The 27,487-nt window shown below is 42.1% G+C and overlaps 1 protein-coding gene across 3 annotated transcripts in view; it reads right to left on the bottom strand.

Annotated features, from left to right (window-relative positions):
* Positions 1 to 15,670: 15,670 nt before the first annotated feature.
* Positions 15,671 to 27,487, bottom strand: part of Fam126a (family with sequence similarity 126 member A) — a 70,724-nt gene continuing 58,907 nt past the window's right edge. The window contains exons 11-12 of one of the 3 annotated variants that reach the window (XM_041640608.1): positions 19,756 to 20,132; positions 15,671 to 19,211 (exon numbers count right to left, since the gene is read on the bottom strand). In XM_041640608.1, coding sequence (XP_041496542.1) covers positions 19,167 to 19,211; positions 19,756 to 20,132 — 422 coding nt within the window. In that variant the 3' untranslated portion in view covers positions 15,671 to 19,166. Of the gene's footprint in view, positions 20,133 to 20,860; positions 21,156 to 27,487 lie in introns of all 3 variants that reach the window. The other 2 variants (XM_041640609.1, XM_041640607.1) reach the window with 2 other exon arrangements.

The raw sequence follows: 27,487 nt of genomic DNA, 5'->3' as shown, positions 1-27,487 counted from the left end.
AAAACATTTAAATAGGTTATTCTCATTTTATGTGCATTGGTGCTTTGCCTGCATATATATACATATATATGTCTATGTGAGGGTGTCTGTGTGAGGGTGTTGTCAGATCTTGGAGTTACAGGCAGTTGTGACCAGCCATGTTGGAGCTAGGAATTGAACCCAGGTCTTCTGGAAGAGCAGTCAGTGCTCTTAACCTCTAAGCCATCTCTCCAGGCCAAGGAAAACATTCAATTGAGGCTGACTTACAGGTTCAATGTTTAGTCCTTTGTCATGGCTGGAAACATGGCAACATGCAGGCTCATATGATGCTGAAGAATAGCTGAGAGTTCTACCCAGATTGACAGATGGGGGGGGGGGGGAGGACAGTGGGCCTGGCTTGAGCATTTGAAACCTCAAAGCACAGTGACACACTTCCTCCAACAAAAGCACACCTACTCCAACAAGGCCACTCTTCCGAATAATAACAGTGCCACTCCTATGGGCCTGTGGGGACCATTTTCATTCAAACCACCACGTGAGCCTTTATATGGGGTTCATTTCTTAAAAACTTATCTTTGGTCCTGGGACTGAGTCTTCCACATGTGGGGCAAGCGCTCCACCACTGAGCTACATTCCTACCCCAAGATTAACAACAGGAGTGAAATCATCAGAAAGTGTGCGACTAGTTTTTGTCAGCTTGACACACACTGGACACCTGGGAAGAGGAACCCTCCACTCAGGGACTGGATTGTCCTGTGGGTGTGTCTGTGGAAGGGCACAGCCCACTGTGTATTACTACCTCTGGGCAAGCAGTCCAGGGTTGTATAAGAGAGTAGGCTGAGAAAGCCGTGAAAGCAAGCAGCAAGTGGCATTCCTACATGGCCTCTGCTTCAGTTGTTGCCTGAAAGTGCTGCCTGCCTTTGCTTCCCTTGCTGATGAGGAGAAAGCAGGACATGTTCAAGAGGAAGGAGGGAGTATGTGCTAATGAATCAAAATTCTGTGGTTTAAGACAGATATGCGGTTCACGCCTGCAGTCTTGGTACTTGGGAGGCTGGGGCAGGAAGATTAAGCTTAAGGTCATCTTGGGCTACATAATAAAGTTCCAGGCCAGTCTGGACTACCCTATGAAATCCTGCTCAAGGGGGGGGGGGGAGAGAGAGAAAGAGAAAGAGAGAGAGAAATTAAGGAAGAAAGGAAGGAAGAAAGAAAGATTCTCAAAGGAGCCTTAAACAGGAAACATTAAACATTAAAAATTATTGGTGTGGGAGGTCCTTCTGTCTATGTGTTGCTTTTATTGGTTAATGAATAAAAAATGCTTTGAGCCTATGGCAGGGAAGAACAGAACTAGGTGGGGAAAACTAAACTGAATGCTGGGAGAAAGAAGGGCGGAGTCAGAGAGAAGCAATGGAGCCACTGGAGACAGACGCTGGGAACTTTAGCTGGTAAGCCACTGTCTCGTGGTGATACACAGATTAATAGAAATGGGTTAAATTAATATGTAAGAGATTAGCCAATAAGAAGCTAGAGCTAAAGGGCCAAGCAGTGATTTAATTAATATAGTTTCTGTGTGATTATTTCAGGCCTAAGCTAGCTGGGCAGCCGGGAACAAACAAGCAGCCTCCTTTCTCCAACAAATTATTCTTATAAAATTAGGAAAAATAGAATAATGTATACAATGATACATTACTGTTTGTAGCAGTCTTACTATGTATCCTATAGCCTATGGTCTCAAACCTGGAATCCTCTTGTCTTAGTCTTCTGAGTACTAGGATTACAGGAATGTACCACAACTCCTGGCTCTGTAGTTTTATTGAGATCCCCACTTCTATTATTTCCTCAACTTAAGAAATATGCCTTGGTTAGCTTTTCTGGCCTGGCACCTGTGTGACACACAGCCTCCTGTTCCCCACACAGTACAACTAGGTTGACCCTTTCTCCTCCTCCTTCAACCCCACCAACTCTTAGGATTCTGGTTGAAGGAACAGCACAGTGAGAGAACCTCAAGACCAGCTTGTGTTGTCGGCTACAATTGTGAAAACCTCATTGCCCCCATCCACCTGCTAATTCCATGCATGCCTTTGAGAGTGTCTTCTTTTGGTGGCATTTATCTGCTTCTCATTTGCCAGCCCATCAGTGTTTCCATCCGGCCCTCCCCGCTTCCCTACCCCCAGCCTCTACTACCCTACACTCCAGCTAGTGAGCGCCTCTGGACACAGGTGTGGAGAGTTCATTAATCACCCCCAAAGAGAGGTCAGGCCCTTGTCCTTAGCACCTGAAAGGTGATCCCTAAGCTGTAGACTATGTAGGTTTATAGTGGGGCCTTTGACCATGCAGTGACAGCTTACCCTTCAGACATGCCAGCTAGGGTCAGCTAGGCAGGCAGTCAACCATAGCTATGCAACTGACTTGGATGGAAACTGTATGTACAGTTGGGCAATTCTTCATCTTGTCTTACACCATAGCCAGGAGAGGTCAGCAGTGTGCCGAGTCCACCAGAAGACAGGAGGCTACACAAGGACTCCTGGACTCCGCACCCTGCATCCCCCCCCCCCATGGGCTGGTTTTTAGTCCATCCTTTTGCTGGAATAACCCACAACTGTAGTGTGACCCCCTTCCTGTGAGTACTGTGTGACCTAGCGAATTACTGATCCTGAATCTGGTCTTGAGACTCTCTCCCGTGCACCGAGACTCTCTAACATCAAGGTCTTTCACACCCACAGACCTTCACTCCTATAGATCCTCCACCTACAACTTCTTCATGATGCTCCTGTCCCTTCTTCCATGCCTTTTTAAAAAATACTACTCAATACTGGCCTGATCTACATAGCAAGTTCTAGGCTTGCCAAAACAATATAGAGAGATGCTGTCTAAAAACAGCAACAAAAACAAAACCCAACAACAACAAAACACCCAGTTAGTGTTGCTTTCTTTCACCTGAAAAAGTAAGCTTTCTTTTTATATGAAATATTTGAACAGACAGGTACTAAAAATTATCAGAGAGTCACCTTTGTAACTGCAAAGGTTAGGAATTTAAACACGTGATGTGAAAAGTGTAACTGAAATGAGTTAAATTTCCATATTTAAATTCATATGCAGATTTCTCAGAGCAATCTAATTTTAACAAGAAAATACATCATTACAGTTTCCCTTTTCTTCTCAGCCAATTAATTTTAGTTAACTTCTAGTTGCGAGTTATTGTAAAAAGTACTTCATGACTAGGCTTCTCTCTCTTTTTTTTTTCCGCTGAGACAGTCTCACACTGTAGCCTAGGCTGGCCTGGAACTTACCATGTAGCACAGGCTGGCTGCAAACTCATGTCACCACACCTGCCCCAGCATTTTAAATGTTGAAGTTACACATAAGAATGTCCCATGACTGGGCTGGAGAGATGGCTCAACGGTTAAGAGTACTGCCTGCTTTTCCAAAGGTCCTGAGTTCAATTCCCAGCAACCACATGGTGGCTCACAACCATCTGTAATGAGACCTGGTGTATATGCAAGCAGAACGCTGTACACATAATTAACAAATAAATCATTTATTTAAAAAAAATGTCCCATGACTGACTTAAATGTCCTTTTTTTCTTTCTAAAGCACTGGTCACCAACCAAGAGGCAAAATTTACAGAAATGATGATGCTTTTGTTCTTTCACGCAAATGTGTGTGTTTATTGTGTTGATGTAGCTACATAGCTGGGGTTTGTCTTTCTGGACTTTTACCCTAATGATGCCTACGGTCGACAACATTTCATGACGGAGTAAAGTAACCAGTGTAGAAAGTGCCTATTTATTTGATCTCGAGAGCAGAGAGGAAGACATCCACGACACACTCCTGGATGACAGCCTTCATAAGCAATTACAGAGCCCACATCTTAGAGATTGCCAGCAAACCGGCGGCTGCTCAGAGGCCTTTGCCCTAGAAGGCATCCAGAGATCTTGTGATAGAAAGCATCGCTGAGTGAGCGGGGTTTTGTTTATGTTTTGGATCAATTGTTTACTATTTGTTAGCTATGAGTCGTTATGCTGGGACTGGTTTTGTTTTGTTTTTATTCTAAGGTCTCTGCACTTTAGACATAAACTTTAGCAGTGTCTTTGGCAGCAAGATAGTTTACTATGAAAACCATTTACGAGCCCACGTACTGCTGTTCTCACGTTCACCTTCAAGTGCAAGTTCCTGTAACGTTTCTGGTTCCAGCTCTGTACCCGTAAGTCTACCATAACCAAATGTTTCTGGCTCCATAGCCCCATCTCAGCAGAGCAGTCACATCTACGTCGCTTTTGTTGTGTTTGTTCTTTCCAAAAAGGATGCTCAGATGCTCAACATTTGAGAACCGGCCAGTGACAGTGTCACAAAGGTATGTCCTTTGGTCTCATGGGAGGCCACTGACCACCGGCCACTTTCAAACCCAAGAGATGATGCCAGTTCTTCTTCTAAACTCAAACAAATGATGCCTCTTCCAGGGTGACAGCATGAGGGACTCTCAGAAAACAAGCAAAGTGAGAGTTAAAAACTGCCCCCCTGGTTGGGACTCAAGAGATGGCTCAGCAGTTAAGAGCCCTTAATGCTTTCGCAGAGACTGTTTCCCATAACCCACACTGGCCAGCTCACAACAGCTTATAACTCCAGCTCCAGGGGCTCCAACACCTCTGGCCTCCACGAACTACACATGCTCTTACACTGTGGTGGTTTAAATGAAAGTGGCCCCTATCAGCTCATAGGAAGTGACATTATTTGATAGGATTAGGAGGTGTGGCCTTATTGGAGAAAGCCTGTCACTGTGGGGTGGATTTTTGGTTTCAAATGCTCAATCCAGGCCCTGTCTTTCTTTCTTCCTGCTGTCTGCTGATCTGGATGTAGAACTCTTGGCTACCTCTCCAGCACCATGACTGCCTACCTGCTGCTATGATGATAATGGACTATACCTCTGAACCTGTAAGACAGCCCCCATTAAATGCTCTCCTTTATAAGAGTCGTTGTGATCATGGGTCTCTTCACAGCAATAAAAGCCCTAACTAAGATACACATAATTAAAAATAAAATAAATAGCTTTTAAAAAAGAGCTCTCACTATTGGGACAGAGGGTGTAGCGAGGGTGGATCTTGGAGAAGTTAAAGGAAGAAATAGAGGGTGAGCGTGATCAAAATATATTGTGTTGTTGTATGGAATTCTCAAAGAATTGAGAGAGCAAGAGCAGAAAAATATTAAATGAAGTTCATCCGGCTAAAATAAAAAAAACTCATTAAATTTGAATGTATCTGAAAGCAAAGAAAGTGTGGGTAAAATTAGAACTATATTCCTGTGTAGATATAGAACTCTACTTTATTCTTTCATCTGACTTACCAAGTGTATAAACTTTATACATGCACGTATGTACGTGTTTCTGAGCCTGAAACATTGAGCACAGAAAAGACAGCTTGGGCTAGAGTATGGCCATAAAGAAATGACACAGTGAGCCGGGCGGTGGTGGCGCACGCCTTTAATCTGAGCACTCAGGAGGCAGAGGCAGGCGGATCTCTGTAAGTTCGAGGCCAGCCTGTGCTACGTTGCAAGGTCCAGGACAACTACGACTATTATACAGAGAAACCCTATCTCAAAAAACCACAAAAAAAAGAGAAAGAAACTCAAACTCATGAGACCAAGCAAAAAGCACAAAAATTACAAACAGGAAAGCTAAATATAAGAAGCACTAAATGTAAATTCATACCTTATAGACATTATTTTTATCAGTAACACATATACAGCTACATAACTAACAATTATGACATTTTCATGGCTTTGTAGAGCATAAAAGACGTAGCATGTATAACAGCAACAACACGGAGCAGTTTTCCCTTCCCATGGGGTTAGGCTGGCACATCTGACGGTGGCTCTGACAGGTCAAAATGTTTAAGATGAACTAGAAGACAAGTACTGAGACAAAGACAGAGGCCACAGTGGAAACAATCATTAAGTTTAAACATGATAATAGGCTATGTTTTTCTTTCCCCTTTTTTGAGATTTATTATTTTTCTGTTATATGTATGGGTGTTTTGCTGGCATGTGTGTCTGTGTGCCATGTGCTTGTAGGGCCCACAGAGGTTAGAAAAGAACACTGGATCTCCTGGAACCAGAATCACACAGTTGTGGGCTTCCATGTGGGTGCTGGGAATTGAACTCAGGTCCTCTGGAAGAGCAAGGCCATCTCTCCAGTCATAGACAATGTTCATTTGAACATAGACGTAGTGAGAGACAAATAAAACAAAAAGACAGAGGCAGAGACTCAGCCTGGCAATGGTAAGTCTAACTGTATTAATATAACATTAAATATGAATTATTAATTCACCCAGAGGCAGAGACTGGCAGTCTAGAAATGTAGAAACATCCAACTACAAGATCTCGATGTGTTATGCATTTCAGATTGAAAGACAAAAAAATCAAGTTGAAAGCAGAGGGGTAGGAAAAGAAATGTCATATAGACAGCAAGCATGGGAACCTGCACGCTACACCAATGGCAAGTCAAATAGCCTTTAAAATAATGGAGCACTAGAGGCAGCAACAGTTGGCCACAAGAAGCAACAAGCCGGGCGGTGGTGGCGCACGCCTTTAATCCCAGCACTCAGGAGGCAGAGGCAGGTGGATCTCTGTGAGTTGGAGGCCAGCCTGGTCTATAATAGCTAGTTCCAGGACAAGCTGCAAAGCTACAGAGAAACCCTGTCTCAGAAAACAAACAAAAAAGAGCACCATGCCAATGCCACTAGATATCAAGAATCAAGAAAGGATTTTAGAGCCTTCCTCAGACACATGGTGCTTATCACACTTAGATTTCAGGCTGCAAGAGCTGCGAGAACACACACTGTGTTGTTTTAAGCCAGAGTTGTAAGACTTGCTACAAGCCCTCCAGGGAACTAAAGCCCCACCTTCTGAACGTTTGTCTCCTGTGGAGTTATTGCCTCACTGAGAGGGAGCTCTTGATGCTGCTATTGTTACCATAGAGTTGTCACTTCCTCCTGGCAGCTCCGCCAGCCTTTCCTCATATAGTCTGAGACTTTTCGGTTAGGTCACTTGTTTTATAATTGCCCTTTCTTCATAACAGATTCACCTTGATGTTTATCATTATAAAATGCCTTTCTCTGTAATAAAATTTCACGTTGCAGTTAGCGTGTATGTGCGTGTGCAGTGTGTGTGCGCATATGCACACACCATGGTGTATGTGTGGAGAGCAGGGGACAGTCTGACAGTTGCTTCTCTCCTTTTGTCATGTGGGGCTCAGGGACCAGAATCATCAGGATTGATTGGCTGGCAACAGGAGCCTTTCCCTGCTGTGCCATCTCACTGGCCCTATAATAACGCTCTTCCTCGCTTTAAAGCACCAAGGGATGATGTCAGTATAGCTCACTGACTCCTTTATGATTTCCTGGCAGATACAGTTTGAGGTATGGGTGGTAGGATAAAGGGGGACTGGAGCTTGCTAGCCAGTTAGTCTAGCCAGTTCATGAGCTCTAGGTTCAGCGAGAGACTCTGCTCCAAAACATAAGTTGGAGAGTAACAAAAGACTGCAGAGACACCTGATGCCAACCTCTGGTCTCCATAGCACACATGCATACTCGTGAATATGCATGCATGAATAACATACATGCATGATTCTGAGTCTCATGACTCACTAATCAAACCCAGTTTTAAGTCCATCTCTGATAGCACTAATAATTGGCTTATCTGTGGACCCAAATTTTGTCTTTATATTTGCAATAAATGTATAAAATAGCATGTTTCTGTATGGCTTTCCCACATATTCTTTTTTTTTTCTTCCAAGATAGGGTTTCTTTGTGTAGTCCTGGCTGCCCTGGAACTCACTCTGTAGACCAGGCTGATCCGGAACTCACAGAGATCCACCTGCCTCTGCCTCCCGAGTACTGAAATTAAAGGTGTACACTACTACTGCCTTTCCACATATTCTTAGTTTGTTACCGTTCCCTCCTTCCTGTCCCCCCACTCCTTCCCTACTTAGACTCTTCTGCCTGCAGCATTCTACCCCTACCTCATGTCTTATGTGCTCTACGACATCCCTCCCCATCTAGTGGCCCCTGTCTATCTTTCTGGTCTTTACTCAGTGTTAAGCTCAGTACTCTAAAACCTGTAGCTAGGATCCGCCTGTGAAGAGCAGGCAGCATTCGTCTTTCTGGAGCTGGGTTACTACACTCAGTGTAATGTTTTCCAGACCCATCTATTTTCCTTCAAATTTCACAGTTCTATTCTTGTTTATTGAAAACAATTCCATGGTACATATTTCACTATCAGTTGATGGGCAGCTAGGCTAGTTCCATTTCCTAGGCTGTGAAGAGAGCCACAGGGAACATGTATATGCAGGCATCTCTGGAGTAGGGATATGGGAATATGCCCAGGAGTGGTAGAACTGGCGCATGTTGGCTGTTTTAGCATTTTAAGGAACCATCGAACTGATTTCCATTGTGGTTGTACTAGTTTTGTTTTGATTTTGTGACAGAGTCCCCACATATAATCCAGGCTAAACTAGAACTCACTATGTAGCCTAGGCCAGCCTCAGCTCTGTATCTCCCCAGTGCAGGAATTACAGCTGTGCATCAACATGCCTGGCTCCAAAATCTTGATTCGCCTGCCTCAACTACCCTAATCCTGGGATTACAGACGTGTATCATCACGCCTGGCTTTGTGAATCTGTTCTAGTTTCATTTTCCCCTCAACGATTCTCAGAACTTGTAATTCTCACGTACGTAATTCTAGAATTGCGTGTGACACATTTTATACCAGTTTCCTACAAATAGGGATCATCCTAGTGGGAGGAAAGTGGGGATGTGTAGATCACATTCATCTAATCAATAATTCAGTTGACTTGATCCAGGTTGTGACTTTAAAAGGCTTAATTTACTCTGACCCATCGGTTTCTAGGGTAAAGCTCTTTGGCATTCTGTGGGCTTTTCTGCTGTTTTGTTGTGTTCTGTTGGTGCTGGGCATCGAACCCAAGGGTGTACACATGCAGAACCTACACCTTAGCACCATGCTACATCCCCTGGTCTGATCATGAGTCAGCTTCTGGGATGTAACTTGCATTTTCCTCTTAAATAAATACTTTTCTTTTTTGCTTGTTCAATATTACAAACAATGAAAATATCAAAAGCACAACTTGGCTCTAGTTTTCAGCCTCTCTTTCTCTGTATCTCCCTGTATCTCTCTCATCAGTCTTTCTGCTCTGAGCAGTTGATGAATATGGCAACCCATCCCCTTAAGCAGACAGCCATCAGGGCCAGACTTGCTTCTCTGAGGCTCCCCCTTACCGGGCTCTGCTCTTTCCAATGCTGGCTGGTTTGGTGGCCTTCCATTGGTTTCTAGTTCTGTGTGCTGTTGCCATAGTATGCTTGTTTCTCATACTATGTTGTTCATAGTATGCATAGTATACTTAGCAGTGAATTTTTCAGGGGTCTTTTGCCCTAATTTGTGTCAAAAATTGGCAAACTCCAAATGGAAGAAATAGCTGTGGGTAAGCCAGACCCAAAAAGAGGAACATGGGATGTACTCACTCATAATTGGTTTCTAGCCATAAATAAAGGACATTGAGCCTATAATTCGTGATCCTAGAGAAGCTAAATAAGAAGGTGAACCCAAAGAAAAACATATAGGCATCCTCCTGGATATTAACCTTCATCAGGCGATGAAAGGAGACAGAGACAGAGTCCCACATTGGAGCACCGGACTGAAACCCCAAGGTCCAAATCAGGAGCAGAAGGAGAGAGAGCACGAGCAAGGAACTCAGGACCACGAGGGGTGCACCCACACACTGAGACAATGGGGATGTTCTATCGGGAACTCACCAAGGCCAGCTGGCCTGGATCTGAAAAAGCATGGGATAAAACCAGACTCGCTGAACATAGTGGACAATGAGGACTACTGAGAACTCAAGAACAATGGCAATGGGTTTTGATCCTACTGCACGTACTGGCTTTGTGGGAGCCTAGGCAGTTTGGATCCTCACCTTACTAGACCTGGATGGAGGTGGGTGGTCCTGGACTCCCCACAGGGCAGGGAACCCTGATTGCTCTTCGAGCTGATGAGGGAGGGGGACTTGATCGGGGGAGGGGGAGGGAAATGGGAGGCGGTGGCGGGGAGGAGGCAGAAATCTTTAATAAATAAAAAAAAATAGCTGTGGAATATAGTCCCTTCCTCAGACTATACAGGGAGACTCCACATCTCACCCCTGCTCCCCAGTCAGGGACTCACAGAAGGATTCCAAGGGCTCACCGTACAATTGTGTTCATGGCTACTGTTTATTACAGCAAAACACTGGGAAGCCAAGTCAACAAAGGGAAGAAAACTGCACAGGATGAGATCTGGGGGAAACAAGGTCTGAGCTTCCTTACTCTAGGGGGCGACACCTGCTGTGCTTGATTCAGCCAGCTCTGAAACATGCCCTTTATGGATGCTCATTAGACACTTACTGGCCAAAGTTTGTGTTACAGCTAATGCACATATCACAATTCCATACTCCCCAAAGAAGGCATTCAGTATAAACCGCATTGCTGAGAATAAGCAGCTTCCAGAGTAGGGAAGGTGGAGCCTTTTAGAAAGTTAAGTTCCCAGACCAGAGCCAAAGTCCAACTTAAAGTTCTTCAATAGCTTCAGACTTGGCTTCCAAGCAATTTTATCCAGTGTTGTTTATTTTTCCAAGGGTTGCACTGTTGTAAAATTTCAGGTTGTCTACGCATTGACTTTGAGAAATCGTAAAGCTGTTAAGTTCAAGATGATGGGCTGTTTGTTCCTCTGGAGTAGATGCTTATTGTCAGGAAGCCAGAAGAGTACTTGAACATGGCTTCAGGAATTGACATGATCTGGGGAGGGGTTGAGACAGTCCTGCTATGCAGACATGGCTATTCTGAGCTCACCATCCCCCTGCTTCAGCCTCTCCAGTGCTGAGCTCTCTGCCCATGTGTCTGTGGGAGAGCTATCCCTTCACTTCCCTTTCTCTCCCGTGGTAGAGATTTAAAGCCCTAACCCCAGGCACAGGCGCTGTCTGAACCCTCTCTCACGACTTGGCAGTCGCTGCCATCCCGTTTCTAGCTTCCTGAAGCAGTAAGATGAGCAGAAAGTAAGCTCACGTCTTAGGTGTTTCTTCTATAATCAGCCAGCATCGCCAGGAAATAAGCTGGTTTTAAAAGTTTTTGTTGGGCCAATGGGATGTTAGTGGGACAAGGCACCTGCTGCCAGGTCTGAACTGGATTTGATCCTTAGGACTCACGGGGTAGAAGAGAAGCAACACCTGAACACTGTTTTCTGACCTCCACAGGAGTGTGCGACACGCATGGGTGTGCATGTGTGTGTGTGCTGCGCGTGCGCACGCAAGCTGCTTTGGCCGGGCATTTTGTCCAGTAGTGAGAAGTGTGCTGTTCCTAGAAAGAGAACTCCAATTTTCTCTTTGGATGTTTTAAAGTGAGGCTCTTCAGGACCCTTTGGAGAGAATCAAGATGGTAAACAGGGCATCTAGTATTGTACATAGAAGTCAAGGTACTTGGGGAAGGCAAACTGAATCCAGACTCAGGACTTGTGTGGGAAGACAGACAGCTAGCTGCCTCTCCCTGAGAGGGTGGAATTGAAGTCCAACTTGCTGACATCTGTGCACAGCCTTGATCCAGTATAGCCAGTAGCCTTCCTCACAGTCGTCTGCTGACTGAACAGGGACCCCCCCTCCCATCTTGATTATGTGCTTATTAAGGGTCTCCTTCACAATGGGGCCTGTGCCTAGCATTTATGTGGCAAACAACTATTCTCATATGAGCCCATTTTAAGAAGTCCAATCATACCTGTAGCTCTAAAATTTCCATCACTATTACATCCATGTCCCCAAGCACCTGGATGGGTGTAAAGGGTGCCGAGCTGCACCTCGGGATGGCTCCCTGAGCAGACAAGAGCACAGCTTGTAGTCCTCATCCCGCCCTGCTGGCCTATAGCGCCACCTCCACAGGGGATTTAATACCACAGCTCCAACCTACTCCAGCACATTGAGCAGTATCGCTTGAGTGGTTTTTCTTCTTCGGTGAGCTCAAAGTGTATTATTTTCCATTGCAGGTGGTTCATGGTTTTCTTTCTGCCAATTTTCTCCTTTTGAAGGTCTTATACATTTCAGCTTGATTGATGTAAATAAATTAAAAAGGCTTAGGGAAAGAAGTAATTACTGAGCCAGGTGTTGGTGGTGCACACCTTTATCCTACCACTTGGGAGGCAGAGATCCCAAAACTACACAGAGAAACTCTGTCTCTAAAACAAACAATCAAACACCAAGAAAGAAGTAATTATTGCAACAGGATTCTGAACTAGCGAGGGATTGCAATAAAAGAGGGGAGAGTAGTTTTAAAGGAGAGAAGAAACTGCAACTGGCAATTACGCGAAGGTCAGGGGTAAAAAGGTGCAGGTTAAACAATGAGCAAGGGTTCCAATGAGCACCCCGACTGCTCAGCATTCCACAGCAGCGCACCCAGCCCAGCCACAGCTAGTGCGGCAAGGAGAATGTGAAATACAGAAGACAGGTCTTGCCTATTTCGTCATCTGTTTTGAGTCTCATCATTAAGTGCAGCAGACACAGGAGAGAATGATGGGGCAGAAAACGACAACAGCAACAAAGTTAATGCCAAACGCTAGCACAGAAAAATCATTCTGCTCCATTATCGCTCTGAGGAAAAGAAAACATGATGTCTGTATTTGCAACATATTTATGCAGACACATGCCTAAGAATCACAGTAATCACACTCTACTCTGCTCCATGCAGGGGAATGGGAGGGAACAGGCTTCCCAACCTCCCTTGAGTGCATGAGAAGCAATACAGTCCGCTGTGGTTTTGCTGCCTTCCTGGACTAGAGTCCATCCAGTAGAACACATCTTACTCTATCGTGCAGAACGTACTAAAGCCTCACTAGGGAAAACACAAACAGCACAACGTAGTGACTGTCCTAGAGCAAACAGTTAGGCCCAAGGGCTGTTAGGGTCAAGGCGCTTCAGAAGAAACTGTGGGGATCTTCAGGGTAGCCCTGAGAAGTCAGTAAACACACTGACTTACCACCCCTGTAAAAGGGCAATAATTCCAGCCCATGAGCCCCAGCTAATGGGCAGTGTCAGAATGGCTAAGAGAGGACGGGCCTGCCCGTATCAGCCTGGCTTCGTTACTGATTCCAGGAACTCTGTGTCCAGGAAAGAGGAGAATATAAACGAATGAAGCAAATGCACGAAGCATCTCCATTTCTCTCTTTGCACTAAACAAATTGGAAATAATAATCTGCAATCCTAGAGGTTGCTTCTCAGTGGTTAATTTAGCAAGGCTCTTTAAGACACTCCCGCCCCCGCCCCTCCCTCCCGCAGCCACCATGAATCCTAACTATGAACTCTTTCAAACCCAATCCATCCCTCATGACAGAGATGCTCATTTTCACAGAGATTCCCCAGTTCTGCAAGTACCTTACTCCTTGCTGCAGCCAGAGACGCCAAGGTGACCCTTCACGAAGTGAGTTCTATTTAGTTTTGCTTTGTTGACAAGTCATCTGAAGTTAAACAGCAGCAAAGATGTTTTAAAGGAGACTGTTGACTTAATGGGTATGCACTCACATACAGGAAAGAGTCTATTTTTTTTATGCCAGAACAGTTTGTCTTTCACTACAGGTCTCTGTCAACAATGTCACTGACAACTGAGAAACCCCACTGAAAATACCAATCTCTTTGAGAAGTCTTTTCTAATAACAACCCGGCACCGAATACCTGATCCACTGCTGCTCGTTACTGGGCCAAACTTGATGTTAAATTGAGGAACTTACTAGAAATACAGGTTTCCAAGTTTCACACACAGTGATTAGGATTCTTGGGAATTAGCACAAACCCAAGAATCTCCATTTTCAAAGCATCAGTTTTTCACAACATAGGTTGTGGCGTCTGTATGTGTGTGCGTGCGTGCATGTTTGTGTGTGTGGTCGTCTGTATAAGTATATGCTGTGTGTGTCTGGGTGTCCACCAAGGCCAGAAAAGGGCATTGGATCCCTTGGAACTGGAGTTGGTTGAGCCACCGGATGTAGGTACTGGCAACTGAACTCAGGTCCTCTTGAAGACCAGCAAGCACTCTTAGCTGCTGGTCCATTTCTTGAGTCCTAAGCCTGTCTTTAGACCACATTTTGATAAACAGTGTTCTTCCTTGGTCTCAAAAACCACACATGAATCTTGTGTGTAAGTGTGTATATTACATATAATATACATAATATGTAATATATACACAGACATTCAACATAAATATAATGAAATGGGCTCACATTTTTAATGGCTATATATACACTATATGTACTAATATGTACTAATTGAGACATTTAAAGTCCTGACTTTTTTCCTATTACAAACAACAAAATTTAATGCAAAACAGAGTAGAACAGTTATAGGGTAGGAGTACTAGGTCAAAGGCATGGGTAATGAGTCTGCTGAATTGCTCATTAATCCATTTGTAGCAACTTACATTACTACCAATTGTCTCAGGCACTAAGGATTTCTCCAGATAAATACAAATACTAGTTCCAATCTTTACCAATCTAAAAAGCTAAGGAACCATTTATTTTAATTTGAATTAGTATATTTTAAATACAGCAATAACTAGCATTCTAATTACCAATGAAGAACAATTATCTCATATTCCACAAAGTATGGCATCATTTAGTTTCATTAAAATTTTACTTTAAGATGGATTAAATAAGTTTAAATACATGTCCATTTGATAGGACTTAGGATCCTTTTACTGAGCAATAACAGAGCTGTAAGGCCAGCCTATATTCAAGGTTGGGCATGGCCACCCACCACTTGGTGACCTTGAGCAAGGCACCTGCTCCCTGAAAACTTCAGTTTCCTCTTTTGTAAAATGGGGTGCTGCTCACTTTTAAAGACAGTTTTGAGTACTCAAGTGATGAATCAGCTATTACAGCCACAATAACCCAAGAGAAATTATGGAATGATTTCAGTCCTTATGAATGACTATAGAATGGGCATGCAGGTGTTAACAAAGTCCGACTCTACTAGGGGAGCCGGCTGTGAGCGAGGGACTCTGCTGTCACCAGAAGACTGCTCGTGTCACAAGATCCAGTTACAAGTCTTTAAACTGTCAGGCGCTGGTTCCACAACCATCTTCTAAGAGTAGCTAAGGAAGTATTTGCTTAGGTTAGCAGGCGTTAGTCACATACACAATCAACTGCCCACTAGAATGATTTCTTTTTAATGGGGCTTGTTTCAGTATACACAATGCAGATCAGGAATGCCACTGGGATCTCCTGCCACCAATAAATGAAATATTGGGGTGTATCTTACCATCCAAAAGCCAGCAGCAGCCCAACTCTGCTCTGCCCACCACACCTAAAGGCCTGTGCTCAGGTCTCGAGGAAACCCTCTGCACTCAGAGACAAACTCATTGAAGTTAAAGGCAATCCTATTCACTTTGGCTATGCTTCAAGAACCCCGTCCCGCACCCGGAGCTCATCCTTGGATGGACACTAATGGGGTTTCCCAGTTCCTCATCCTGAGCTATAAAGGCAGGAGTGAAAGTCACTGGCCGGCTAATGGCCACAGCTCCCAGCAGCTCACAGCAGCTGGGCTCCCCAACGCTGACTTCTGCCCCCCTCCCCATTGCGAAGCTCACAAACTCTTATAGCAGCTTTTAATGACTAAAATGATCTGGAAAATTACTTTTTAGTTTTTATTTCAATGAAACAAGAGGAAACACAATGTATAAAGTACTGCATATGGATAACATGTATGCAAATGTACAAAACTTCAAAAAACTCAACTCCAGTTTATTTCAACATCTTAAAAACGTAGAGAGCACATAAAAATATCCAAAGTCACGTTTATTCTTAGGAATGTAAACTCTAGAAAAACAATGACAAGTTTATCTGTGAGAAGAGTTTAGCATTACCACATGATCAGAAGTAAAGGTCAGAGGCACAAAGTCAGCTCCAACAAGAGACAGTATGGGGGACAGGAGAGGAAAAAAAAACCACAATTGAGACCCATGTCCGCTAGCACTCCACTATAAGTTACAAAACCATCTTCAAAGTCTTTTTGGATATGTGCAAGTTACAGAGTACAGAAGCTAGCACACTGGTGCACTCTTCACCGGTACTAAGCACACATCTCAGTGACCCGCTGTGTCAGCACTCAGCAGCAAGCCTACGAGTGTAAACATATGCTCACTAGAGGACGAGGGTGTCAGCCTTCACTTAGGGACTGGGAAGACACTATTGTACATTAGTTTCTATCTATAACGCCTTAGTACCCAACATTGTGTTTTCTATTTTTCTGTTATAATACTTAACATATGCTTCCTTACTGTGCTTTCCTTATTATAGACGTTTAATGTGCCTGTAGACCTAGACATTAAGCTACCTTACTTCAGCTCTTGCTTAAAATCATGTTTCAGAGTAAATATTTACCCCGTAATTTACTGTTCAACATTTTAGTTATGACTTTCCAAAATGGGCAAAAATCCCTTTAAACTGGGACCCTTTCTATCTATTTTGATTTAAAGAAATACTTCCCTTTAATTCAACTTTTAACAACTGGGTATTATTTGCAGAGTGGTTGCTTTACAATTGAAAGGGCAATGAAAAATTGCTTTTTCAAAACAAATAAATTGTTAGGGAATCCTTGCTCTTGGTGTTACAGAGAGGAACGGTTCAGGAAGCCTCCCAGTGACCCCCTCGGGATCGAGGCTCCAGGGAGGAGGGGAGGCACCCAGGCAGAGGGACCCCTTGAAAAGTCCACTTTCTCTCCTGACCTGCACTTCAGAGGTTAGTGCTGGGCACTGCTTCACAGGGGTGCCCAGGCAGCACAGCTCTAAGAATGCAAGGGTCAGGCCAATTCAAGAACCCTATCTTATAGCTGAACTATGGGGTGCCAGACCCCAGTTTTGTGTGGAATCCTCTTGGCAAGAGCTATTACTCTGGATCCATTTAACAACTTTATAGAAAAGTGACCCACAAATCTACCCAACCTTTCACATTTGAAAGGTGAGTAGGGAAAGACTTGTGAGTATAATAACAATTGTTACCATAGTTAACATCATCTGACTTTTACAACTGTTATAAAAAGCCTTCAATGTACACAATCGTATTTGAAATAGTATCAAAAGTAGTACAAAAGAATCTCTTGTTAACATAATTCCACATTCCAGAGAATCAATTGTTGTAAATCATTTGGAGCCAAAATTCAGACTCACTCCATGGTGTAAGCTGTTACAGAGCCGTAAAGAAGCATGAACACATGCAAACAAGCTGTGCCTCACGGAACAGTTCAAAAACAAAGGCAGCGCCTTTCCTCTGAAAAGCTTCAGCATCCGAGGCTCTGGTTTCATTCACAATCAACAAGAGAAGCAGACGATGCCTCATTTTTACTACAGAAATAAGTGCGAACTAGGAAATTAAAATGAGAGGGTGTAACAAGTCATGTGTCTATGTTATTAGAAAGTTAATGAGCTGTCAAAACTAATGACGGTATGAAGATCTAGTATCCAATATCTGTGCTTGCAGGCTGTGAGACCACGGAGACTCCTGCATATTAGACAAGTAATTAGCACTCTGAAACTGCCTGCACAAAGATGTATGCACACAAGCATCATTGGGGACCTTGCTAAAATGCCAGTTTTGAGTCACTAGGTCTGCCCCTAAAACTGTGAAGTTTTATTAAGATACCAGGTCACACCAATGGTCTTTGAACCACATGAGTAGCAAATGTCTTGAACAATATCAAAATGAGGCTTCCTTATAGTAGTTGAACATTATCCTGATCTCTCATTTATGCCAGATAATGTTGCTTTAAACTTATTCTATGCTTAAGCAAGCACCTTAACTTGCCTAACGACAATCTTTTCAATTTCTTCTTAATATTTATCAATACTGTTAGTGACTATGTGTAAGAAAAGCTCTTTGTTAAAGAATTACAAAAAGACAATAGGAACTTCACAGTGACATTTTACAAACATTTTCAATGGTACACAAGATTACTATTAAATCATTCCAATATCAATCTTACTCTCTAGTTACAACTTTTGAGGACAACTTAAACTGACAGTTCATTCATTACTGAAACTAAAATGTTAAACTCACTGATGCTGAGAAGCACAGGCCTTAGCTTGTAGGTAAGCATTTAGAACTGGATCTCAGCTGTCAATGTTTTGCACTCTACAACAATGCAGTTTTGTCGTCAGTATGAGCTGGACCCACGCAGGTTCAAACGGAAACACAAGCATGTTCTTGTGACCACAGCTAGGGACCATGAATAAGGAGACCTTGGTGTACTAAGAGTCAAGGAAACCAGGAAGTGGTCAGCTTCCCAGGTCTTCCCCACTCCAATCACTACTAGAACACACTGGCTTCCTCAGTGCTTTAGCCAACAGAGCAGATCAGCACAGGCACCGAGCCTGCGAGTCCTCCAAGAGGTCACAGAGCTCCCCGGAGCTACAGACACAGCTGGTTTGCTTCTGCCTTACTGCCTTTCTTAGTTTAAGTGTTTGATTGGCCGGGGTGGGTGTGTAACTGATTTATTCTTTCTACATCATAACAAGAACACTTAAAGCTCACAAACGAGAAGTACATTCTTCTTTTCTTATATTAAATTGAGGAAGACAAACACAAGCAGTCCTAAGATAATGTAGTGTCCTTTGTCCAGAGTCACTGGCTTCATTTTCTTTTATCACATTTTGTAGATGAAAAATTATCTATTTCCTTCATTTGCAGACAGTTCACTATTAAATGCTTGATACTGGTATCTTGGGAGCTACGTTGAAAGATTTACAGTGGTTTCCAGGAAGTCTTCTGTGATGTGAGCTCTGAACTCTAAAATACAACCTAACTAGGATTCCAGAGTTGAGCAGCAGAGTCATTCAGCTTTATGGCTGGTTACACTTTAGAAACCGAAAGGGACTTTCGCCTGTGGAATCCAGATCAGACACTCGAAAATATTATCTACCAGCAATCTCAGTTTTGCAATTTAATATTCTAAGGACACCAACAGAAATCCTCCTGCCTTCCCTTTGCAACTGTTCTCATCTTAAGGATGTTGTGGTCACAGAGCTTTGACGGCACTTGGCATCCTCACTCTCTCTTCATTTCCACAGGCCTGTTTGTCGTCATGGCTTCATGGATTCGCTCCTCTGTCCAGGCTCCACAGCCAAGTCCTCTCATACAGAGACTCTCTTTGACTTCTCAGGGAAAACACACAGACACTACAATACGAGGTATTAAAAACAACCTCACTGAGGATGTACCAACTCAGACAACTGCAAAACTTTATTGTCACGTTGACAATCTTAGAGCAACAATAACAAGGGATGGTAAGGAGGAAAGAAGAGTAAAGAACTCAAGCCAAGGAGAGAAGGGTACCCAAGAAATTACAAGACCATATCTCAGTTTTCTGCAAACTACTAATTCGTCCCTTTACAGTCAAAGGAGCCTTCCAAATTCAAGACACAGGCCTCCTGCCAGGGCCAGACGTGAAGGACTCGGTACTTTCATATAGGAGCAAAGCCATCTTTCAGCCTCACTGGTTATAAGAGAAAAATAAGTTACAAGTTAATCTGCAGACAAAGTGATGCTAATACTGGGAGGTCCCTGCGGACTTGCTTGATACTTCATGGCAAGCTCAGTCCTTTCTGACACGTAAGCGAGCTTCTCTTCTTGGAGACTACAAGCAGAAAACCTATGAGCATCTGCCCCAGCAACACAGCCAATGGCAGGAGAGGGGCTGCGTGGGACTGGGACACCACTGACCTGTTCAAAGGATTTACTAAACACAGTGGCTGCAGTCTTAGCCAAGCCTTGGCTGCTGGGCTTGGGCAGGGACTGGCTGGAGGTCAAGGTTAGTCTCTTCAGAGAGAGAAGCTCAAGGTTCTCACTCTGGGCTCTCTGGGTTTGTTTGCGAGCAAAGTGATCTCTGCAAGACTCCCCTGCAGGTTCTCTCTCTTTTGCTCCAGCTCTGCTTCCTCCTGACCGTCTCTGGTTCTTTCCTACACCTGTCTTGTTACTACAATTGTGACTACTGTTTGAGAGACCCGACTGGCTGGTGCTAGACGCAGCCCTGGAATAAAATCCCTCGTCAACTTCAGTTATCTCCGTCAGTTCTTCTTGACCTGTTAATTCTGTATCTCCTAAACAAAGAAATGACAAAGATTAATTAACAGTAAGTATCTTAAGCAACATTTAAAAGAGTAATACCAAATCAATTACATTTAAATCAATACCTTAGCAGAATTTCTTAAAGCAATAGATTATAAAATGAAATCAGAGGATAAATTGAAACATTCTATAAATGTCAAAAAAGTTCATTGTAATTAAATGACAGTGATTTAGAATATATTAATCCAACAGCATGCTGTAAACTATCCCCCACTACGTTTTTAGAAAGGGTTCTCCTATTATGCATGCAAAGAGCAGAAGCAATTAGAAAAACCATCAGACATTATACACTGGGTGGGGGGGGGCCTCTCTATCACAGCTCCTACCAAGGAACTTAAAACAGAAGAATATTTAAAGAGGTTTCTTTTTAAAAGAAGGTTGTATTCTCTATTCCAAATACTCAAAGAATTTTAAAACAGCATATATATGGTTAAATTCTATATACATTAACCTTTATATATAAGATGAGAAAATCATTTAGTTCCAAACTTAAGCAGAAAATTACTTCAGAAGCAGTTTTCTGCCTCAGTTTCTCTAACAGATCCCTCAAAGACCATCTAGGGGTAATCATTCCAAAGAGCATTAAAAGTCATTGAGAAATTATGATGCACAATTCATGCACTGTATTAGATGACATGCAAATCGTCTGTGGCTGTGCAACTGTGGCATAGCATGCACCAGTGCCCTTGCCTCAGGATACCTTGGGTGTGGCTATAAAGTGCTCTGCTAAAACTGCACTCTGCCAGCTGTGGCCATTCCATCCTCCATCATTTTTCTTACAGATTTCTGCCTCCTGAGCTCAGGCAAGCCTTTGCTCTCACTTCTAGGGTCTGTGGCTGTCTCCTGCACACCCTGCATATGCTGGGCATCAATGTCTCCTAGTGCTCTGCCTTTTTCCCCATTCCCGGTTCTCTCTCCGGACACACTTGTGACACTAATCTCGGGAATGACAAGGATGCCCACTTCAGTAGCATCATTATTGCTGTCAGGTTGCTCTAGAATTGAAGATGATAAGACAAAATGATGGCTGAAGACAGAACAAAAGAAAATGCAAAACAAAACAAAACCCACAAAACTCGATGATTGAATGTTATGACGTAAGCCAAACACTGACACTGTGATTCCATGATTTACAATCCCGTGAGAGCACAGAAGACAACAGGTTCAGGCTCTTTAAAAGTCTGCAGAGCATCAGTTCATTGCCTGTATTTTTCACACATTTGTCACATAAATTATGAAACCCGGTTTTTAATAAACAAAAATAGAATTCCTTGAAAAAGAAACATTGTGACCAACTGAACATATGCAAACTTTAGGTAGATGTCCCAAATCATACAGGCAACAACTCTGGCTCTTGTCACCAATGGTAACCAAAGCACACAGAAAGTCCCCTTTGTACACGCCACATCTTATTTTTAATTAGGCTACATTAAGCGTGACTTAACCATGGTACTTAGTGAAATGCTTATTCAACCACGGCATCACGGTCAGTAATCCTACAGCTCTAGCTGTTGTCTCCCGCACTCAGCAAACATTCATGTGCATAAGGTAGAATTAAACAGTCTATTTCTTCAGGTTCAAACTGAGTCCACGCATTTTGGTCAGCTTGTAACAGTCCACTACTACAATGGAGAAAAATGAAAATAGATAGGGAAAAACAAATTGGTTCTCAATAATTTATTCTGAAAATATCCTTGTAATTCAAACAAATGAACAAAACTCACAGCTAGTAAATACCTATAAAGATGACTTTATTTTGTGCCTTAAATCCAAAAGGTTTAAAGCTCAAGGAAATATCTGCAATAAGTGGTAAAAATAAAATAAATATGTAAAAAAATTGGACAAGTGGTGAAATTTAAACTCCATAGAAACATAAGACAACACAACCAAAACCAAAAACAGAAACAGTTTATACTCTTAAAAAAATGTAGCACACAAATCTGTTTGAGAAAAATGACTTTGTGCTTTCAAAGTGTTTTCAGAGACAGACTTATCAACCCCTTGCTACTGTGTAACGTCTGAAGCAGAATAGATAGTAAAGCAACAGAGGCCACAGCTGCACATGCCTGAGGCCTAGCTTTGCTGAGTCAAGAACACCCGGGCATCTTTGAGCATTCCCAGTGCCCGTTTCCACCCTGAGCGGCCTGATTCACAGTAGGATGAGGAGGATGGGCACTGCATGTCTCCAGCTCCAGGGGGGGACAAATGTGCAGCTGAGTTTGGAAATCAATGCTCTGCTTCCTTCGTATTTGGAAAATGACTTTGACTATCGCACCTCGCACAGGGAACACTTCCGCACGTCTCCTCAAAGAGCCTGCTGTCCTGCGGCCACGAGCATGAGCTGATACAATTATTTCTCTTCACTGTTGCTTACACACCTGTGGCCACAGCTTCTCCACACCAAGTTTCTCATTCTCAGGCAGGCTGAAGGATGTGACGCTCTAGGGCCCTGCTGCTCCTGTGTGTAAATTCTCTAACAAAGCCTGTCCCCAGTTGCTAATAGCTATAATCAAAAGTAAGGGCAATCAATTCCTATTGAAGTACATGCCAGAGGTCATGGCAACACAGAGTAAAATCACCATGGCACTCTTGGGTGGCAGCCAAGACTTGTTCTTTTGCGTTTGTAGAAACCACTTCAAAAAGAAACATTACAGAGACTTCCACTCCAAAAAGTAAAGCAAAAATGTTGGCAGTTACTCAATTATGAAAAAACAACAACAAGAAGTAATATTTAAGTTTTATAAAACTTTAAAAGTTACACATAGGCATTCTTATAGAATAAGGGACACTCAAAGGCACTATTTTTTTTAGCACATTCTCAGATATTACTCTATTATATTCTCAAAACAATATGGCACTGAGACTCTGAAGTAGGCCTTTCAATCCCCATTTGCATAAGAGGAAACTGAAGTTTAGAAAGTTTAAACAACTGTTTAAAGAGAGAGGCTAAGAAATGAGACTTCCGTTTTCAATCGTCTGTTCACACATATGGTGAATTCTAACTCAACTTGTTAGGTCAACTTGATTGAATGTTCTCTGCCATCTCCCAACAATGTTTAATTTATTTGTTTAGAATCTTGGTCATTTCAAAGAAGGCAAATAATTTACTTTGGCTGAACAAAGAGCCACAGCAAATACACTCTAGATGAATACACAAGGAATTAATAAACTCAAGGTCAGTTTACTTTTGTTTTTAATTGGTTTTATTTGTGAAAATATGCTGATGGAAGTTAAGGTTTAATAATGGCGATTCCCTGGTGGAAATCCGCAGGGAAACTAAAAGTGGTGAGAAGAGCATTAATAAAGCAGCACTGGCAACTGAACCTTTAGCCACTATCAGGACAGCAGGCAGGGGCTGAGCAGATGTAAAATCGTGAGATTAAATGGGATTGAAAAGGGGATCGAGTGCTTTCCCATAACAATGAACTCTGGTTAAATAATACAAGTGGTTGCTCTAAAGGTAACCAGAATGTCTTAACTACTCATTAAATCCATAAAAAGAAGAGCCTGTTATTCTGGAAGAAGCAAGAAAGGCAAGATTATTTTTAGGGAAATTAGATAGAAAAGAAAGATGATGAAAGGCCCAAGCATTTATTACATGATCCCTTCCTTAATGTCTTTGGCATTTTCCACTGTATAACTCTGTGACTGAGTCCCTCGTTCCCCAGAGCTGTTGGACTGGCCCTGGATTTCTCCAACAGTTGAGGGGCACACCTTAGTTCTTCAGAAGACTTTCCAATGCAGACTTCCCTGTCTCAACATCCCCATATTCCATAAGGCCTCTCCCCGATTCTATTTCTTTTAGAAAACTACTTATAACAAGCTACAATCACCTTGTCTACCTAGTTGTATATTCCACAGTGACACTGATTTTTGTCTGGCCACTGCTAAATGCCTAATACTGGGAAAGTAACTTGTATATAGTAGACAATAAATCTTTTTGATTATTTTTTCTTTAATTTTTTTAAAAAAAATGCTTATTTTATATGTGTAGTTATTTTGCCTGCGTGTGTGTATATGCACTACTTTTTTGCATAGTGCTCTGTAGACCAGAAGAGGGCTTCTAGTCCACTGAAACTGGAGTTAGGAATGGTTGTGAGCATCTATGTGGATGCTGGGAATTGAACCTGGGTCCCCTGGAAGAGCAGCCAGTCCTCCAAACCACTGATTCATCTCCTGAGAGCCTGAAAATTTATTTTTTAAATGAACTGAACAAATCTCTATTGCAAAATAAAATTATTATTTAAATAAGTAAAGATGAAAATGCAGAAGATATGAAAAAGGTAAGCTTGGAAAATGCTATTTTTTTATTCAGTCAAGTAATACACAGCTTAAGATAATAAAAATTTTTAGGTGGCAAAAGAGCAAAAGTTCTTTTTTTAAGAAAAATAAAGTAGGCATTTCTAAATGTAGGTTTATTATAATGCCTAATAACACCAAAAATATTTTATAAGCCAGTTCATTTTTATTGTTATCCAAAAAATGACATATATAACTAAAGAGAGGTAATTAAATCTTTCTGTAAGAAAATTATATAGAAGATGTTTAAGGGAATAATAATTAGATAACAAAAGAGTTGCTTTTCTTTGGAATTTAAAAATGTATGCAAAAGGAATTACAATTAATTTAAAACCTTGTTGGGTATAAATTTTTGAAATATTTAATTTCACTTCAAATAATTAAAAAATTGAAATAACCAAAAAGAAAATTCTCTGCGACTATTTCATAACTTCTAGGTACATAGCACTTCTCACCTATGGAGATGAAGAGTTAAAGAGTACTTACTCAGGGTTACAAGATGCAGCGGGTAAAGGCACTCACCATGTAAACCTGACAACCTGAGTTTGAAACTCCAAACCCATGTGAGGGTGGAAGGGAGAGCTAGCTCCACAAAGTCGTCCTCAGACCCCTCATGTGCACGCAAGTCCCTACTTCCCTCCACACACACACACATTCACACAAACACACACACGCTTTATAAACATTTAAAATTTAAGAATATCTATGCTATCCTTTGTCAGTGTCTACTTTAATATGGATTCTTGTTGGATAGCCCAGTCTGGCCTCAAACTTCTGATTCCCCCGCCTCAGCCTCTTGAGCAGCTGGAGCTACAGACCATGCTTGGCCATGTCCACTTTTAATAGATAATTCCAATTTTCTCCTCAAACGTAACTCAAATAATTTCACCCTAAATATTTCTTCTAATTTTTGAGGGGAAAAAAGGTGAAGTGAATTACGACCATTATTAAAACTGATTTCTCACAAACATAATTTCATAAATCCAAGTATCTATTCTATCTGCACTCATGAAATCGTCTAGGTTCTGTTCTTACTGCCTTCTGGCTGTTTTGTTTACTAAAGGTGACAATTTTAAGAAAAACAATTTAACTATTAAGAGAATTTACATATCTTTGTACTCAAACTTATGAGCTAAAGTATGGTATGAAGCTGCTGAAACCTCTCTGTGAAATAATAGACTACAGCTTAGAACAGCTGAAGGGCTGCATCACATAGCTTTGACAGTAATTGTGAAAAGAGCTTTAGATTCCGAAGACAGCCACGTACATCCTCTACAAGTTACCACAATGCAGCTCCTTCTGCATACGTGTACAAAATGGTAGAAGGTGCATGAGCAATTCTTATTCTTTAATACTGCCTTTTAACGATCATATTTTATTCTATCAAATGGAGAAACATCCTCTATGTATTTACTAGGGTGTACCTTAAAGGATTATTTATAACAGGAGAAATTAGAAGCAACTTATTCGATACATGGACACAGGTGAGTAAATGACAAGTTAACAACTCAAGGCGGAATATATATTATGTAGCCATTAAAATAACTGTAATAAAGTTACCAGGAGAATTTGGAGAAACATTTGAAATGTTAATTAAACAAAACCAAAGTGCTAAACATTGAAGTGAGGTAAATGATGAAAATATATGCACGTGTGAGAGAATACAAGGAAAACTCTAACAACTGACAGCATTGCAAATGAGCAAACACCAGCCCACAAATCAGCTTTCATACAGCAATAAAACAATCAGAAAAGATGGACAAATTGCTCGCCCTTAAACTTTTCAAGTCATCCGTTCATTCACCCATGAATGTAACTACAATGTATCTAGCACCTATACTGTGCAAGCCATCATTTTAGGCACTGAGAGATCAATGGCAAACATAATAGATACCGGTTCTTCCTTCTATGTAGAAAAACAAATTTGAAATAGCAGAAAAATGCAAATAAAAATAGTGGAGCCAGTAAGCAGGCTAATGGGGGGCAAGGCTACTTCAGAGTACTTTGGGAGGCTTCTCTGTAAAAAAAATTACTTGAGATCTGAATATTGAAAAGGTACTGGATACAGAACAATCTGGAAGAAGAAAGGGTGCAAATGGGTACCTTCTTCCTAGTCAAATTTCAGCCAAACATCCCAAAGAACTAGTCAAAGGTCCTAAGGCAGAAATGACTCTCGAATGTTTGAGGGTTAGGAGGAAAGACTCTAGGGAGTCGGAGTGGGAATGCTCTAAAGTGAGGTGGAAGCAGTAGGGAACTGCACTCAGACTGCAAAGGCAGCACCAACAGGCACATGGACCAACCAGCTGCTTACTTTACTAGCATTTGAATGCAACAGAAGTTACACTGCTTAATATACTTGAACACAAGTATACCCCAAGTTACAAAGAAGAAGTTCTGTGGCAAGGTTTAGCCTGGGCTGGTAGTCTTAGGAAGAGATCAAAGCTTCACAGAAGCACCAAACCAGGACTACTACTGAAAGGGCTGCTCCCTGAGCAAGGCAAGATTGAAGATGGACAAGAACAGAAAGCTACACCTGAAAGTCAGAAGCAGACTGTGCAGCAAGGGAGCTTCTGAACTTACTGTGCAGAGCAGGCTGGCCCTGACCGCCATGATGCTCCATCTCAGTTCGTGGTGCTTAGGTTCCAGGCCTGGCTTAGAACTGTGACATTCTAATTGGAGATGTAGAAGGGATTCTAATAACCAGTTACTAAAGTTGCCATCAAAGTTTCAAATTATCACTATTTCTCAAAATGTTTTAAAAACTCTTACCAACTTTCATTTCCCTCAGTTTAAGCCCTTTTCTCATTAAATCATAAAATCAGACTCGCAAAATAAATATTCCATCTCAAGATTTATGAGTTTCTCTTCTCCACTATCTAGAAAGACAGTCTTAAGTGGTTTGAGATGCTTATAAACAATTATTTTAAAGACATTTTCCTAGAAATGCATTTATGACTTTTATCTTTTCAACAGTTACAAAGTAATTACTGTCTTGCTTCATCAATGTTATACACACCAGAAACTTATT

Source organism: Microtus oregoni, unplaced genomic scaffold, assembly GCF_018167655.1.
Source record: "Microtus oregoni isolate MIOR12 unplaced genomic scaffold, Mior012 000064F_ref0000363, whole genome shotgun sequence".
Lineage (NCBI taxonomy): Eukaryota > Metazoa > Chordata > Mammalia > Rodentia > Cricetidae > Microtus > Microtus oregoni.
This window is presented reverse-complemented; position numbering and strand designations above follow the sequence as displayed.